This window comes from Furipterus horrens, unplaced genomic scaffold (assembly GCF_987537825.1).
Source record: "Furipterus horrens unplaced genomic scaffold, mFurHor1.1.pri manual_scaffold_13, whole genome shotgun sequence".
NCBI lineage: Eukaryota > Metazoa > Chordata > Mammalia > Chiroptera > Furipteridae > Furipterus > Furipterus horrens.
The window spans coordinates 42,883,858-42,900,619 of NW_028327183.1; the positions used below are offsets into that span (position 1 = coordinate 42,883,858).

Below are 16,762 nucleotides of genomic sequence, written 5' to 3' on the forward strand. Positions count from 1 at the left end.
TTCTACTCCTGGTAAATCTTGTGGACAGTTCATCAGTTCTGCGCCCTCGACCCTCTCGGCCTTGACCCTCCTCAGCCCCGCAGCCTCACCTTCACCACCTGCACCCTCACCTAGCCCCTTCCCCAGGCCCCCAGCCTCCAGAGCGGTCTTTCTCCACCCACTCCTGAGGCTCCCTAGCACCCCAAGCAAGGCCCCCGCCCCTCAGCCTTGTATTTGGGGGTCTTTTATCTGCTGATCCTTCCTCCGGGCCAGTTCCAAGAAGGAGATGCTCCTGCAAACTTCCTGCATTCCTGCAGCCCAGAGAGTCTTTCCCACCCTGCTTGGCCCCCCTGGGCATCAAGTGTGACCTGGGGGGCGCCCTGTTCTGCGGGGCCTCCTGATGCACTTGTACGGCCCCCATCAAAGCACATCTTGCCCCAGACTATGTTGCTTTGTGCCTCTGTTGTCTCCCCCTCCAGACTGAAGTCCCTCGAGGGACTGGCCAGTAGGGTGACCACCCCGACCTAGTGGACTTGGGGCTTTCTCTGTTAGCACTGAAAATCATGCATCCTGGGAAACCTGCAGTCCCAGGCAAACAGGGAGGGTTGGTCCCCCTGTGACAGAGTCTAGCTCTGCGAGTCTCTAGTGTCGCCTTGCACTGGGCCTAGCTCACAGGGGCCCCAGGGGCCTTAGAGCCAAGAGGCGTGGGCACCTGGTGGTTCCCTCCCTTTGCCTCTCAGCCTTTCTACTATTTTGGAGGCCTTGACATCTGGGGCCATCTGGGGCCATCTGGTCAACCCCTCCCTGCATGTGCGCCCCCCTCCTTAGTCAGCGGGACCCCAGAAGACAGTGTGGTGCCTCACTTGCGAGCCAGGAATCCCCGGGCAGCTGCTTGGAAAGACACGATGATGTCTGTGACCTTCAGGTCCCGCTCCTCTTCCAGCTGGGCCAGGACCCCCGCCCGGAAGAAAATCTTACTCTGTCCCACACGGTAGAGGTTGGGATCCAGTTCTAGGGCCTGGATCTGTGAGGGATCGGGGATGATAAGAAGAAGGGACTGTGAGAGGGGAGGTCCCAGCCCCTCTCCTCCCTCCTGGGGTTGTGCGTGCGCGCACACACACATGCGCACACACACGCGCGCACATACACACACACTTACCATCTTCTCACAGGCCTGCTTCCCGTCCATAAAGCCCTTGGGGATGGCATTGGGTGTCAGGATCTCATACCTTCAGGGGACGGGCAGGGGTGGGGAGTCGAGAGTTACAGCAAACTGTCACCATGGCCGGACACTGGGCTCAGAGTGACAGCTAGCAATAACCAATGACAATAACGAGAACAGTAAGAAAAGTGGACGTTCGACCTCAGCCACACCCTGAGCTAAGAGCACTAGCACCACCGCCGCCAACTTCGATAATAGCAGACCCGGCTCCGTGGATACCTACCTCATGCTGACTATGAGCGTTTATTACCTCGCCACCACTTTTCACTGAGACAGAAAATAACGGAGGGTCTCAGAATGGGCATGTAAGAATAACAAAAACAGCAGCTGAGCTCTGACCAGGCAGCTCAGTTGGTTAGAGTAGCATCGTGATACATCAAGGTTGCAGGTTCAATCCCCGGTCAGGGCACATGCAAGAAGCATCAATAAGTGGAAGAACAACTCAATGTTTCTCTCTTTCTCTTTCTCCCTTCCTCTCTCTCTTTAAAAATCAATTTAAAAAATGTTTTTAAACAGCAGTTGATGTTTTGAATCTCTTATGGGTCAGGCCCTGGGCTGCTCTACATCAATTTCTTTCCAATTTCTGAGTGAAACTCAGAATGTCAAAACAACAACAACATTTTATAGCCCTAGCTAGTGTGGCTCACTGGATTGATAGCTGGCCTGCGCGCCAAAAGGTCGCCAGTCTGATTCTCTGTTGGGGCACCTGCCTGCGTTGCAGGTCCCAGTAGGGGGCATGCAACTGATGGATGTCTCTCACACATTTAGATGTTCCTCTCCTTCTTTCTCCCTGCCCCCCCCATCTAAAATAAATGAATAAATAAAAAAAATCTTTAAAAAATACATTTTATAAACATATACATGGTCTGTCCTCAGAGCCTTGCTCCTGCTGTGCCCTCTCCCCAGATTTCAATATTTCCTATAAAATAATGTATATTATCTATACCATTTATAAACACATATATGCACATTTATATGTCATATATAATATACATTTTTAAGACTGGTGTTTGAGAATGTGTGTGTATGTGTGTGTGTGTGTGTGTATCAGGGTTTCTCAATCACCAGGGGTCTTGTTAAAATACAGATCCTAGTTCAGTAAGCCTGGGCGGGGTCTGAAATTTGCATATTGACCAGCTGCTGGCTGCTGGTGTTGCTGCTCCGGGGACCACACTTTGAGTAGCAAACTACAGACCTGTACTGTCCAGTACAGCAGCTCCCGGCCATGTGTGATTGCCAAGCCCTTGTAATGTCATCTGGGCAACGGAACTGAATTTTTAAAAACATGTTTATTGATTTTCCTTTTTTTTTTTCTTTTTGGAGAGAACCATCAATATGTGGTTGCCTCTCATGCACCCCCAACTGAGTACCTGGCCCACAACCCAGGCATGTGCCCTGACTGGGAATCGAGCCGGCAGCCTTTGGTTCACAGGCCAGCGCTCAATTCACTGAGTCACATGAGCTAGGGCTGTTTATTGATTTTAGAGGAAGAGGAAGGGGGACAGGGAGAGGGAGAGAGAGAAATATTGATTGGTTGCCTCCTATAGCGCCCTGATTGGGGATGAAACCCACAACCTTTTGGTGTACGGGACAACACTCCAACCAACTGAGCCACACCAGACGATACTCCAACCAACTGAGCCACACCGGCAAGAGCTGAACTGGATTTGTAACTGTATTTACTTTTCACTAACTGAACTTTAAATGTAAAAACTGAAGCAGTGTAAAATATGTTTTTCTTTAACACAACTTCATTGTCTTGATAGGACTATAATTCACTTTGACCAATGGAAATATAGTGTAAGGCACGCCACATTTCTAAGACTTGGTAGGAAAAAAAGTATGCACAATGTCTCACCACTAATTTTTATACTGATTACATGTTCAATTTACCCCATATCTTAGATGTAGTGAGTTAAATAAAATATGTTGTCGACATTAATTTTGCCTACCTCTTTTTACTTTAAAAAATATGGCTATTACAAAAATTTTAATTGTATACAGGTCTAATGTTCTATTTCTAATGGACAGCATTGATATATACAGCTTGTGTGAAGCGTAATTTTTATTGTAATATTTACCATATTATTTGCTTTCTTTTTTTTCTAAGTTGATATTTTCTATTCTAGCCTATTCCACTGCAATTTTTTTTAAGAAATGCCAATTGCAACACGTTGATCGCAATATGATGCTCCCTGCCCTTTCTCTCCGGGAGCGCACGAGCGGGTGACTGCTGGCCCGCATCACAGAGGGGAAGACTGAGCCTCAGCAAACCTCAGGAACTTGCCCGCTGTCCCGGCTCAGAAGTAGCAGCGAGAGGCTTTGGATGCAGGTAGGGTGTCTTCCAGACCCGAGCCCCGCGCCGCCCCTGACCCCGCTCACCGCTGCCGGAACTCCTGGAAGAGGATGCGGTTGGGGAAGCCTTGGCGACAGATGCGGATGCCCTCCAGGACGCCGTTACAGCGCAGCTGATCCAGCACCAGCCGCGGCTCCAGCTTCCCGGCCTGTGGGCGGTGGAACGGACACGCAGGGTCAGCGGCGCCCGCATGGGGGCGCCACTCGCGGGACGACAGCCGTCCGGGGAAACCACGTGGAACGGCCGTTTTCGCAGGTCAGCCCTGGTTGGCCATTGCGTATGGTTCCACCTATAATTTACTGAGCACCTACTACGTGCCAGGCAGAAATCCCTGCCCTGGGGAACTTCGCAGTCCAGTGGGAGAGACTGACAGCAAATGAGGTGGAGAAGTGACTAATAAATGAAAGAAAGAAATAACGGTAAGTGCGCAGTAGAACAGAACAGGAGCGGGAAGCGCTGACTTAGCGCAGAGGATGGTCGGTCAAGGTGTGTGGTGTGAACAAAGCCCATAAATCACTATTTTTGGTAAGAATGGCAAAAATGGTAAACAGTACACGAATTTAAATGATACATTCCAAGAGAGACCTTTTGCCTTGCCCATGTCGCCAGAGCAGTCAACACAATCCCCCGTTTCCTATGGAACCTTCTAGATTAGTTGTCCCCAACCCCGGCTAAACTCTAGGGCCCATGGGAAGCTTAAAACAATTAAGACAACAAAAACCACCCCCATACACACACACAAAACCCCACACCCAATGCTCCTGCCCTAGCCTAGGGCAGAATTGGAACCGCTGGGTGGTGGGATTTAACTCAGGAAAACCACCGGGCTGGATCTTTTTCTACAGCCATTTAGGCATATTATTTTATATCCATGCATCCATCAAACACTTACCGAATATCCATCACATGCCACGCACTGCTCTAGGTTTTGGGGACTGAGCAGTGAAAAAGGAGATAAAAGCACCTAACTTCAGGTTGTTCGTGTTCTGGCAAAAGGGAGTTTCTGTTTGTCTGTGACTATATAATACTCCCCTGTCCCGGCAATAAGGCTTCAATGTTGTGGGAGGGAGCCATGCCTTCCCCTCTGATCTCAGTCCAGAGTGACCGGGTGGAATCTCATCCTGGCTCCATGCATGGTCATGTGACCTAGGTCTGGCCAATCAGAGTAACCAGTTCGGAGGTGGGCACAGAGCCATCCTGGGCCAATGAGAGCCTGCCCTGGGACTTTTGTTGGGGCTGTGAGGCAAGAGATGCCCTTTTCCCTAGGGCTGCTGAACTGGGAGATAGAAGGCTGGACCCACTGGGGGCTGCCTTGCCACCCTGAGGGTGCTGAGAGAGAAAGAGACCCACAGAGAGGTTCCTTCAAAGTGAAGGCAACACACAGAAAAGCAGTGTCAAGCAAAGGAAAAAGGTTCCTGATGCCACCAGTTGAGCACCTGGATCCAGCTGTATCTGAACCCAACAGTGGAATTGTCAATTACGTGAATCTACACATTCTCACTTTCGCTTAGGCTGCCTTAGCTGGCACTCTCTCACCACCGAAAGAGCCCGCAGGAATTAGCTGAAAACAGCTGGAAATTGGACATAATAAATAAGACGGTCTCATAAGAACTTCCTTCCTTTTTTCCCACTCTCTCCCTCCATCCCACTCTTTGACAAGATATTTGGCAGGCTTGAGTGGGTAAGCACTCAGCAAGGCCAGGAGATTGATTTCATAAAAGGGGACCAATAAAACAGGTAAATATGTACTATATTATAAGATCGAGGTCTCCCCTGTGGCTAAAAAAAAGTTACGAATTTGTACAGGGGAAAGAATTACAATGAACTCTATGGCATTGGACTGCAACTTGACATAGTGTGAACGCATGGTTTGCAAAGTATAAAGATAGTTATAAAAATAAATACAGAAGTAAACATGTGTATACATTTATGTGTGTGCATGTGTAAACCTATGTGTGTGCTTGTATATACATTTGTGTATAAAAACATAGCTCTGCTTACTGAGAGGTCCTGGGAGTGCCACCCTGATAGCCCTGAGCACACCCAGCACCCAGATCTTAGACTCTAAGCACCATTCTCCACCAGAAAGAACCAGGGCTTCTTGGAGAAGTGGATGTCTATGGATGTCATATTTTATCAACTGTAAGTCCCATCAATAGTGAGACACTTCTATTTTATATGTCACCGAGAAAGCAAAACTCCTGTCAATTAAACTCTGACAAGCTATTGATTATAAGCCATATCCCAAGTTCAGAAATGCTAAAGTGTCAGAAATACATGTGTCTTAGATTTGATAAAATATGGTGTTTGTAGACCTGAGAAAGAGACACACACATACAGAGATCCACCAACCCAATAACTACAGCTATTTTCCAAGGACAGTGTAAGCCTCAAGCACCCTAACTTCGTGCTCTCATTTTCCTCTCATGTTGACCCTTCTCTACGAGGCCCATTCTTTGATTTTCCCCACAAAAATACTTTTCAGTGCCCTGGGAGGCCAGAGATGGTCTCCCCAAACCTGCATGACATCCCCAGTCCCAGTGGCCTTCTTTCTATCCCTTGTGCCTTCCATGCTCTAACCTACCACAGGACCTTTGCACAAACTATTCTCTGCTCAGAATACCATGTATGCTTCAGAGCTCAGTTGCCACCTCCTCCAGGGGTCCTTCCCTGACTTCACTGAGCAGATAAAACCTTACGTGGTACTTACCACTCCTACAAATTCAACCAGTCATTCATTTTGGGTGATTAGTTGAACATATGTGTTCTGTATTAGACTGTGAGGATAGGGGTTGGCTGTGCTTCTATCTAATATATCCCTAGTACCTGGCACTTAGTAGGTGCTCAATAAAATGTAAGTCCAATGAACAAATAAATTTTCCTAACAGAGCACTCATTTGGGGAGAGAGGCAAGTCCCTCGGGGTCACACATCTGGTCAGCGGTGAGCTGGGCCCAGATGTGGCTCCAGCCAAGTCCAGCTGCCAGAGCTCCCTTTCCCCGGCCCAGGTCACTCACCCTCTTCTCATGGTTGGGGACGATACAGCGGACGAAGCTGGGGTTGGTATTGCTGAGTGTGGCCATGAGGCGGCTCAGGGACTCCTTGTAGAGCTGCCCCACTGTCCGGAACATGCCCCGGCGGGGGCGACCACCCGGTGGGCCGTCCCCGAGGCTGCTCACTTGCTCCAGCCCCACGATGCCCTCCACTGCGTGAAGAGGAAATCAGATGAAGGGTGAGAAGGGACTCAGTGGTCAGTTTGGAGGGGCTGAGTTGGCCAAAGGTTAAGGGCTTTACTATTTACAGGGCTTGGCATCTTATATATAAAGTGCCTCCCACAGCCTGGTAAGGTAGGTAGTACCAGCCCCATTGTACTGGGGGGCAAACTGAGGCTCAGAAAAGTGGAAGGCAGCGCCCAAAGCCTCACAGCTTAGAAACTGCAGATGCAGGATTTAAACCCAGGCAGGGTGAGTCCTCTCGAAGGCTGATCGCTGACCCCTCTCCTCCTCAAGGACATGATCTCCGTTCTCCTTACCGACAGGTGAAGACAACAATAGCAAATGCTGACTTAGCGCGCAGTCTCTGCCCGGCCCTGTTCAAAGCACTTACGTACTCTGGCTGATTTAAAAGCCTGTGAGAGTCGCTCCCATTTTACAGATGAGGAAACCGAGGCACAGAGAAGGAAAAGGGTAATCACAAGCACAGCTGCATTTGTAGGAACATGAAACAGAGTCACATTAAGAATGTAATAGAGCGCTGGCTGGTGTGGCTCAGTGGATTGAGCGCCAGCCCATGAACCAAAGGGTCTGTGGTTCGATTCCCAGTCAGGGCACGTGCCTGGGTTGTGGGCCAGGTCCCCAGTTGGGGGTGCAGAAGAGGCAACCGCACATTGATGTTTCTCTCCCTCTCTTTCTCCTCCCTTCCCCTCACTCTAGAAATAAATAAATTATGTTTTAAAAAATGTAATAGTCTCTGCCATGGCTGGGTGGCTCAATTGTTTGGATTGCAGTCCATGCACCAAAAGGTTGCAGGTTTGATCCCCATCTGGGGTGCGTACGGAAGACAATCAATCAATGTTTCACTCTCACATTGATGTTTCTCTTTCTCTCTCTCTTCCTCTTGTTCTAAAATCCATAAATATGTTCTCAGGTGAGGATTTTTAAAACTGCAATAGGGTCTGGCTTTTATGTGCAATCTGTGAAATAAGGCAATCTGCCTTCACAGTAAGCTTTTTTCTAGAATTCGATGACCAAATCATGCCGGGTTTCTCAGGATCCTACAGCTGGGGCTGAATCTGATGTCCCCAGTGATGAGGGTCATCATGGGTCAACCAGGTCATCTGCACTTAGGCAGGACCTGGTGTATGGTGGGGGCTCAGATATAGCATTTTCCTCCCCAGGTTTCATCTCCCTCCCACCACCATCCTTACAGTTATTATCAAAATGATAACTGCCATTTATTACGCTCTTATAGAACAGGTAAGAGCTGAGGCTCTGGGACTCAAAATCCTGGGTTCAAATCTCAGCTCTGCCACTTAGTGGCTGTGTGATCTTGGATTGGCGACTTAACCTCTCTGTGCTTCAGTTTCCTCAACTGTGTAAGGGGGGTACTAGTACCAACACCTGCCTCAGTGGGTCATACAGAGGATTCTACGTGTTAATGATCATAAAAGGGCTTCGCACAATGCAAGGCACATAGTAAGTGCTCAATAAATGCCAGCTGGTAGTAGCCCCATTGTACTTTGGCATGCAGTTTAGTTAGAAGAGTCTAGTTAGCACTGAGTCTGGAAACTGCTGGGAGAGCTGGCAAGGAGGAAGAAGAAGCATGAGAGACCTCCTCATGGAGAAAAGAGGGGACGGGTGTTCAAAACCAGGTTCCCGGTCCAACAGGCCCGCCCGCCTCGTCTGGCAAATCTCACCCATCGATGCACAGTAGCACCCACCCCCTGGTGGAGAAATGGCAGAGCTGCGCCTCCCTGGAGATCCCGGGGACGACGGTGGGAAGGAGCCAAGGAAAGAGAACTGCTGGAAGCCCCCATGTTCTGGGGAATGAGGACAGATGTGGGGAGAGGACAGATGCGGGGAGATGCAAAAGATGGGGGATGCAAAGGGAGCAGTATGAGAAGAGGGACAGGAGGTGGCAGGAAGGAAAAAAAGAGGAGGGTTATTAGTCAACAGCACGGGCCAGAGCAGGAGGGAGAGCCTGAATACTGGCCATAAACATCTAAAACCAGGGAGACTGTCCTGTTCATCTTTGTGCCTACCCACTGAGGGCATCAATGTCAGCTGAAGGGACAAATGTCCTCCATGAGCCTTAGTACCAGAGGGAAAAGGTCTCTCTCCCTCGAGGTTGAGTCTGTATGTCCTATTAGGTATCTTTTCCCCCTGACGGCCAGGAAGCTCGAGGACGACCTTGTGGCTTCTGCCCGGCATGTGGCGTTGGTCTCTCTGAGGCTTGTCCTCATCTGCCTTTTCCCCTGGGCTGCCAGGATGCTGGGCTTCCCGCTCTGGGCTCAGGGCAGCTGTCACAGGGACTGATGCAAAACTAGCCCCGACTCCCTACCCCTCTGTGGGACCTGCAGCGCCTCGAGTGTGGGCTCCTGCGTTCAGGAGGGCTGTGGGAGAAGGATCACTGTGCCACGTTCCAGTCTAGGACTCAAGAGGCTTTGCCGTTTCCACTCTCCCTCTTGGAATGCTTTGAGTCAGCCACATGCGGGGTGGGACGTGTGAGGGGTCACTGGGACATCATGTAAATGAAGCACAGATTCTAAACAAGCAGGGTGGGTGGGGGGACGTTCATTCGGAAGGAGAGCTTCTAGCAGAATCCGGTTTTGTTGCTAAACATCAAACACTGCTTTTCAATCCCTCCTGTGTAAACTCCATGAGACACAAATATCAGACTTTTCTTTCTTAAGTCAGCTCACAAGATCAAGGGACCCAATGCCCTTTCGCTCTGTGAGTTGGTTTTGGGAACCACTCATCTTGCTTATTTTGTTCTCTTGTCTAGTTGCATGGACTGGCACATCTACAACTATGCTTTTCACTCCCATCAAAGAGTAAGGCAAGCTCTGGCTGGTGTGGCTCAGTGGACTGAGCATCAGCCTGCAAACCAAAAGGTTGCAGGTTTGATTCCTGGTCAGGGCACGTGCCTGGGTTGCGGGCCAGGTCCCCAGTTGAGGGCGCACGAGAGGCAACCACACATTGGTGTTTCCCTCCCTTTCTTTCTCTCTCCCTTCTCCTCTCTCTGAAAAAAATAAAATAAAATCTTTACAAAAGATTAAGGTAAACTGACAGATTCTAGAAACCTGAAATCAGAAAAAAAACAAGATGTTGGTGCTTCCAGCTGTATAAAATCATCTCTCAAACCCCCTCTAAGGATAGGGGGCAGCTTGGAAAGTATGGGGTTCTACCACAAAGGCATTTGGCTTTTCTGCTTATGCCTCTTAGAAGTGTCATTCTGAAAAGACTGATGGGAAAAATTCACATGGGTCTTGTTGGAGCAAGACAACTCCAAAACTATATCTCAGTCCATTGTTTCTTTCTTCTTCCTGGGGGCCCTAAGGGGAACTTTGTGAGAGAGCAAAGAAAGAAAAGTCTGAAAGTTGGCCAACCTGATAAACAGCACCCTTCTGAGTTGTCTTGTCATTAATTCTTTTCCAGTCAAATCTCTTTTTAGGGGATCACATGCCACCTGCAAATAATGTTATCGCTTTCTTTGCAATGCTCACATGCTTATTTATTTTTCTGGTCTGATTGCATAGGCTAGTTTTGCCAAAGCAGTGTTTCACAGCAGTGCTGACAGTGGGCAGCCTTGTCTTGTTTAAGGAGGAGTGTTTTATTATTGAATACGATGCTGGCTTGAGATATCCATCAATCAGCACTAACTGGGAACACTAACTGGCTGGCCTGCAGAAGTGCTGCGTCAGAGCAGACAACTCAGCCCCCGAAACAAAGGTGCTCACACTGTGGGTTGGGAGCAGGGATGCCCAGAGCCCCAGGGACAGGGCCGGGGGAAAGCCAGTCCTCACCATCTTTCCAGATCTCCGCCGTTAACCGATCCGTGCTCTGGTGCAGCAGGGCGGCAACGTTGTCGTTCAGAGGGTCCATGTTTTTCATCAGCCACTCATTGGCCTTGTAGTCGACCTGAATGAAACCAGGCATTGGAGCGTGGTGAACTTGGAGGTTCACGGGCTCCCCTGATTTTCCAGCTCCAGGCTTCACCACGGGGGGAGGACATTGGTGCCACCTCGTGTCCATACCTTGAACTGCACCCTCCGCCCGCGGGACTCCTCTCCCTTTCCTTCCCTGCCCACCGCTGACCCCGTCCATCACCACTTTCTCCCTTCTTCATTCTACTCCAGACACCTTGGCTTCTCCACTGTCCCTCCTCACACGTGCAACCGCATTTCCACCTCAGGTTTTCCCCCCGAGCTGTCCCCGCCGCCGGGGATTCCCTCTCTGTGCGCTTTCCCACGGACGGCTGCTTGGGAGAATGCAGGGTTTTGCTTTGAGAGTTCCGCCGTCACGGCCTTGACCACAACCCCCGCCCACCAGACAGGGGCTCCCTGAGGCCAGGGCCCGGCTCTGACTCGTGTCAGCACAGGCCTGGGCCCCAGCAGGTCTCAGCAAATGTTTGGGCACCTTGGAGCCGCACGCAGGACACCCGGGCTCCTGCCCCCTCGCCGTGATGCGCACCGTCCCCTGGGCCCGCAGAGTCCCTCGCGCCCTCACCTGGCCTCTCCGGCACCCGTTACACATCGTTCACACCATAGAGCCCCCAAGCCAAGTCAAGACAGCCACCTCTTTTTGTAAGTAAAGGGTTATTGGGATGCAGCCCCCGTTAGTATATCTATTTATGTGTTACCTGTGGCTTCCCTCACGCTGCAACGGCACAACTGAGTAGCTGTGACAGGCAGTGTCTGGCCCGCAGAGCGGGAAGCAGTTACAAAAAAGGTTTGCCGACCCTTGGTTTAGATTTCAGATCAAGCATTACGCTCCCCTGGGGACACTTCCCCGGTGTTCCTCCCTCCTCTGGGCGTCGGCTTTGACGCTGCCCTTCGCTGCCCCTATGAAGGCGCTTGTTGGCCTTACATCCCGGTTGTCTGGATTTGCCTCCCTTCCAGATAAGGAACTTTGTAAGGACAGAAACCATGTCCGACCTGGGTCCCCAACTTTGCTCAGCACAGGGCTGAGTGCACAAAAGACAGGTTTAGCCCCAGCTGGTGTGGCTCAGTGGATTGAGAGCCGGCCTGCAAACCAAAGGGTCGCTGGTTCGATTCCCAGTCAGGGCACAGGCCTGGGCTGTGGGCCAGGTCCCCAGTTGGGGGGTGAGTGAGACAACCACATACTGACATTTCTCTCCCTCTCTTTCTCCCTGCCTTCCCCTCTCTCTAAAAATAAATAAATAAATACTTTAAAAATTAAAAAAAAAAGAAAATAAAGAAGGCACGGGTTTGCTGAATGAGTGGATAAAATGCACATAATTGTCCTCCAGGCAAACTCCTATCCATCCCTCAAAGCCTACTGCAAATACCCGCTCCTTGAGGAAGCCTTTGTTGACTTCGTCAGATAGTTCTCACTCTTCCTTGGGCTTTCCTGGCCCCTGCCTTGGCTGTGTCCTGTCCCAGTGGACACCCGGTGGCCCTGCCGTCCCTCTGCACCCTTCCCCACATCTGCAGCCAGGTTGTCACCACTCCCACCCGCAGGCCCCAAGGCGGGCCCCGCCCCTACCTTGCCCGCATAGTGCAAGACGCTGAAGTCGGCCTGGTCCCGCAGATGCCTCGGCCGCTGGAACTTGGGGTGGCCGCCCTGCTCCTGGGCCACCTTCTCTACGAAGGACCTGTCCGTGGCCTTCGGGAACCAGCACTCCTCGTCCAGCAGGGCCAGGAGTCCAGGGGGGTTGGCCTGACCGTTGACAGGAAGGGGAGAGTAGGTCAGATCCCCAAATACTGGACACTTAGGTTGCGGCTGGTTTTTAGTGTTTGTAAGCGACACTTGGACGGAGAACCACAGTTAGTAACAGCCAGGATTAGCCCCGTGGTTGGAGCCAGGCCCTGTGGCGGGCGTGTCCCGGGGCCTGATCTGCTACCGGTCACACAGACCTACATCGTTTTCTCCACGTAACTGATGCGGAGGCTGAGGCCAGCTGGGCGAGGGGCTGGCTCCTGGCCTGGAGGGGGCGGGGTGAGATGGCGAGGGCTGCGAGGAGGGAGTGGCCACGGGCTCACTCACCGGCCGCTCAATGAGGTCGATGCAGGGCTGCAGGTCAAGGCCGAAGTCGAGGAAGGTCCAGGGGATGCCCTCGCGCTGGTACTCCTCCTGCTCCAGCACGAACATGGTGTGGTTGAAGAGCTGCTGCAGCTTCTCGTTGGTGTAGTTGATGCACAGCTGCTCGAAGGAGTTCAGCTACAGGGAGGAGGGGATGCGTGAGAGAGGGGACAGGGGCCTGGGGGGGTGGGCAGAGACCCAGAGACAGGGGACAGAGACCCAAAGAGGGGGGCACAGGGACCCAGAGAGAGGGGGACAGGGACCCAGAGACAAGGGGACAGAGACCTGGAGAAAGTGGGGCAGGGACCCAGAGGGAGGGGGACAGAGGCTGAGAGGGAGGGGGTGAGGAGGGCAGGGGCACAGAGGGAGGGAACAGGGCAGCGTGATGGCGCCCTCAGGCCCCAGCGGGGCACACAGCACAGACCTGGAAGATCTCGAAGCCGGCGATGTCCAGGATGCCCAGGAAGGAGGCACCCTGGCGGGGGCTGCGGTCCAGAGCCCGGTTGAGGCGCAGGACAAGCCAGCGGAAGAGGCGCTCGTAGGTGGCCTTGGCCAGGGCTTCGAGGGCGAAGTCAGCCTGCATGCAGATGGGATGCATAGTGAGGGTCCAGCCTGCACATGAGTGGCCCGGCCTGTCCGGGCCCCCACCATGGTTCAAGATGACATTAACAGCAGCCCTCCATTCCTCAGCCCTACTGTGCTCCAGGCACTGCCTGAAGTCCTCAGGGCTCATTAGTTCATTAATCCTCTGCCCTCCTGACCCCACTTCCTGGAACAATTAACATAACAGTTAAGAGGGTGGACTCTGGACCCAACAACCTGAGTTTGAATCCTGCTCCTGCCACTTAGAGGCTGTGTTACCTCAGGCTGTGAATAAACCTCTCTGTGCCTCAACTTCTTCATCTGTAAAATGGATCCTAATAGTAATTCCCCTGAGAGCAGAATCACGGCCAGTGTGACCTCCAGTCTCTGGTCCTTGCCTCCCCTATTGTGTCTTCTTCATCCCAGGGCCTCGAGCACCCGGCCTGGGGCCCAGCAGAGGCCTCTGCCCAAGAGCTGGATCCTGAAAACCACTAGCCCATGTTAACTTCTTTCTACCCCTAGCCCTGCCCGCTGGTCTGAGCCACACTGTCATTGGCTTGGATTATGGCGGCAGCCTCCTCCCAACTCCCTGCTTCCACCTGCGCCCCTGGGACTCCACCCTCCATGCAGAAGACAAGGGGGTTTTTATAAAAAAACAACCTGAATCAAATCGCTCCCTGGCCTAAACCCTCGCTGGCCTCCTGCTGCACCCTGAATAAAACTCACCTCCTTAGGGTGGCCCCTAAGACCCTGCGTGATCTGTCCCCTACCAACCTCTCCGCCTGCAGCCTCACCCACCTCCTTAGTGTTCCCATCTCGCCAAGCTTGTTTCAACCCCAGGGCCTTTACATAGGCTATGCCCTCCACTTTGAACGGTCTAGGTCTTGGCTGGAACGTGACCTGCTGGGAGAGGGCCTGCCAGACCCCCCCCCAACCCCCTCCTTGGCAGACGGCACCCCTGTCGACCCCTGTCTACAAGCATCCTGTTAATCTTCGTTTATTAGGTTTTCTTACTACAGCCTGAGTTCCACGTTTCTATTGCTGCTTTTATTCCCGGTGCCTAGTCCGGAGCCGGTAACTGAGCAGCCAGCACCAGTCTGCGTGAGCGAGCGAGGAAAAACGGCATAAGCCACTTCCTAGACGCCGGAGTCGGAGGGCGGCGGGAGCCCGATACCTGCCCCCCACCCCCCGCCACACCGCCCACCTGCTCTTTGGTCTGCGCTTTCTGCACGTAGTCCCGGCCAACTTTGATGCGGGGGGTGAGCAGGGCGCGGGAGAAATCCGTCACCCCGAGTCCCAGCAGGCGGCAGAGCTTCTGGGCGGCTGAGGAAGACAGGCATCGAGGTGGGTGGGGTCAGCGTTCTGTCCCAGGACGCGGCTGCCCGGCCTTTCCCCCCGGAGGCTGCACAGGTCCTACCAGTGTGCGCATCCTCTGGCCCGCAAGTCTCCTCTGGGACCCCCAGTGGGCGAAAATAATCCCGGGTGAGCCAAAACTGGACTACGGGGATGTTCATCACCGCATTGTTTACAGTGGACATGACCAGGAAATAACCTGAACGTCCAGCACTTGGGGATTGGTTAGAGGAGCAGAGTTCATCCATTTGAATGGCTGTTCCACCCTCATTACGTTGGAAACTCATGACATGTTAAACTGAGGCGTGCATTTCATGATACGTGTATTTCACTTTGAATCAAAGAACGGACTGTCTTTATACTGTTCTGTCTGTCAGATTTTTCCCCATCCAGCTCATATTATTTTATAATAATTAGGAAGCAGAACTATTTCCATTTTGATTAAAAAAAAAAGAATATCAACTATAATCCTGCTTTTGAAAAGGAAAAAATATACACATATGCAAGCACAGAGGCCAGGAGGAGATGTGCCCAGCACTGATGGCAGGTCTCTCCAAGGCGCTGGGACGACCGGGGACCCTGTTGTCCCCTGTTTGGCAGGCTGGTGTTGTTCAGACTTTCAGCAGGGATCACATATTTTTATAACAGAAGAAGGGTGAGAAAATGCTGAAGACTCAGCGAAGGGCAGGGAGTCAGAGCGGCCCGGCCGGGAGGGGGTGCTCTGTCTGTGGGGCAAGGGATGCAGGGTCACGGGGCTGGGCAGCAGGCCAGGGGGTGTCACCTGTGTTGTCTGGCATGGAGGCTTGGTCGGTGTTTCGTTCTCTCTTCAGGATGATGTTGCCGAACTGAAGGACCGCAGAGACCATCCGCAGCATGGCTAAGGGGCGGCAGAGGGGGGGGGGGTGGAGAGATCACTACGGCTCCAGACACTGTGTGTGGTCTTCACTGTCCCTTCAGAAATCTAGCTTAAAAATCCCATGTCAGCCCTGGCTGGGGTGTGCAGTTGGTGGGAGCATTGTCCTGTACACCAGAAGGCTGCGGGTTCGATTCCCGGTCAGGGCCCGTGCCTAGGTTTGGTCCCCGGTCGGGGCATGTACGGGAGGCCACTGACCGATGTCTCTCTATTCTCTCTCTCCCTAAAATCAATACACATACCCTCAATCCTCGGGTGAGGATTGAAAAGAAAAAATCCTATGTCAGTTTACAGCATCATCCTGAGCTTAAAATTCACATGTGACACTGGGCAGGACTTAAAACACATGAACAGATAAGTGAATCCTGTATTTTGTGTTCGAGGTTCACGGTATGACCATTCAGTGTCTGCTCACACTGTCTGTTTCATGAAATGATGCCGATAAGACTTAGAAGAACTTTGAGAATGGATGAGCGATATGGAAGGATTTCTGAACTATCAAGTGAAAGGTGCGAGGTGCAGAAGGGTGTTCATGGCGTACTCTGTGTACAAAAGGCAGAAAACAGGAAGGACAGTTGATTCTCGTCATCTGCAGAAATGTTCCACAAAGTCACCAAGAACACTGACGTAGTGACTGCGAATGAGTGCTCCTAAGGGGACATACAGGGTTTGGTTCCTGTGAGCCTCTGGCCACAACGTTTTCATCGACTGATCAATACATCACTTTGTTTTACGTGTGTTTCTGCTTATTTTTTAAAAAATATTTTGTTTATTTACTTTGGAGAGAGGAAAAGGGAGGGAGATAGAGAGGGAGAGAAACATCAGCTGGCTGTCTCTCCCACGACCCCAGCTGAGGACCTGACCGGCAACCCAGGCAGGTGCCCTGACCAGGAATTGAACCGGCAACCTTTCAGTTAGCAGGCCGGGGCTCAATTCACTGAGCCACACCAGCCAGAGCAATGTGTGTTTCCATTTAAAGACACCTCATTGATAGACAGAGCGGGACAAAATTATGTTTACAGTTATTTATATGGAAAATAATATAATTAATAAACAATACAAGAATAAAGTCCGTGTTGCGCGTACTCACAGCTG

The 16,762-nt window shown here is 51.7% G+C and overlaps 1 protein-coding gene across 1 annotated transcript in view; it reads right to left on the minus strand.

Moving 5' to 3' along the window:
• Positions 1 to 15,631, minus strand: part of LOC149994783 (myosin-14-like) — a 59,148-nt gene extending 43,517 nt beyond the window's left edge. Inside the window, exons 1-10 of the mRNA XM_090259087.1 lie at positions 15,536 to 15,631; positions 14,606 to 14,724; positions 13,244 to 13,396; positions 12,784 to 12,957; positions 12,283 to 12,456; positions 10,581 to 10,695; positions 6,574 to 6,761; positions 3,584 to 3,705; positions 1,139 to 1,208; positions 843 to 1,003 (exon numbers count right to left, since the gene is read on the minus strand). Of these exons, the coding sequence (XP_090115213.1) occupies positions 843 to 1,003; positions 1,139 to 1,208; positions 3,584 to 3,705; positions 6,574 to 6,761; positions 10,581 to 10,695; positions 12,283 to 12,456; positions 12,784 to 12,957; positions 13,244 to 13,396; positions 14,606 to 14,724; positions 15,536 to 15,629 (1,370 nt within the window). The 5' untranslated portion in view covers positions 15,630 to 15,631. The remainder of the gene's footprint in view (positions 1 to 842; positions 1,004 to 1,138; positions 1,209 to 3,583; positions 3,706 to 6,573; positions 6,762 to 10,580; positions 10,696 to 12,282; positions 12,457 to 12,783; positions 12,958 to 13,243; positions 13,397 to 14,605; positions 14,725 to 15,535) is intronic.
• Positions 15,632 to 16,762: the final 1,131 nt, after the last annotated feature.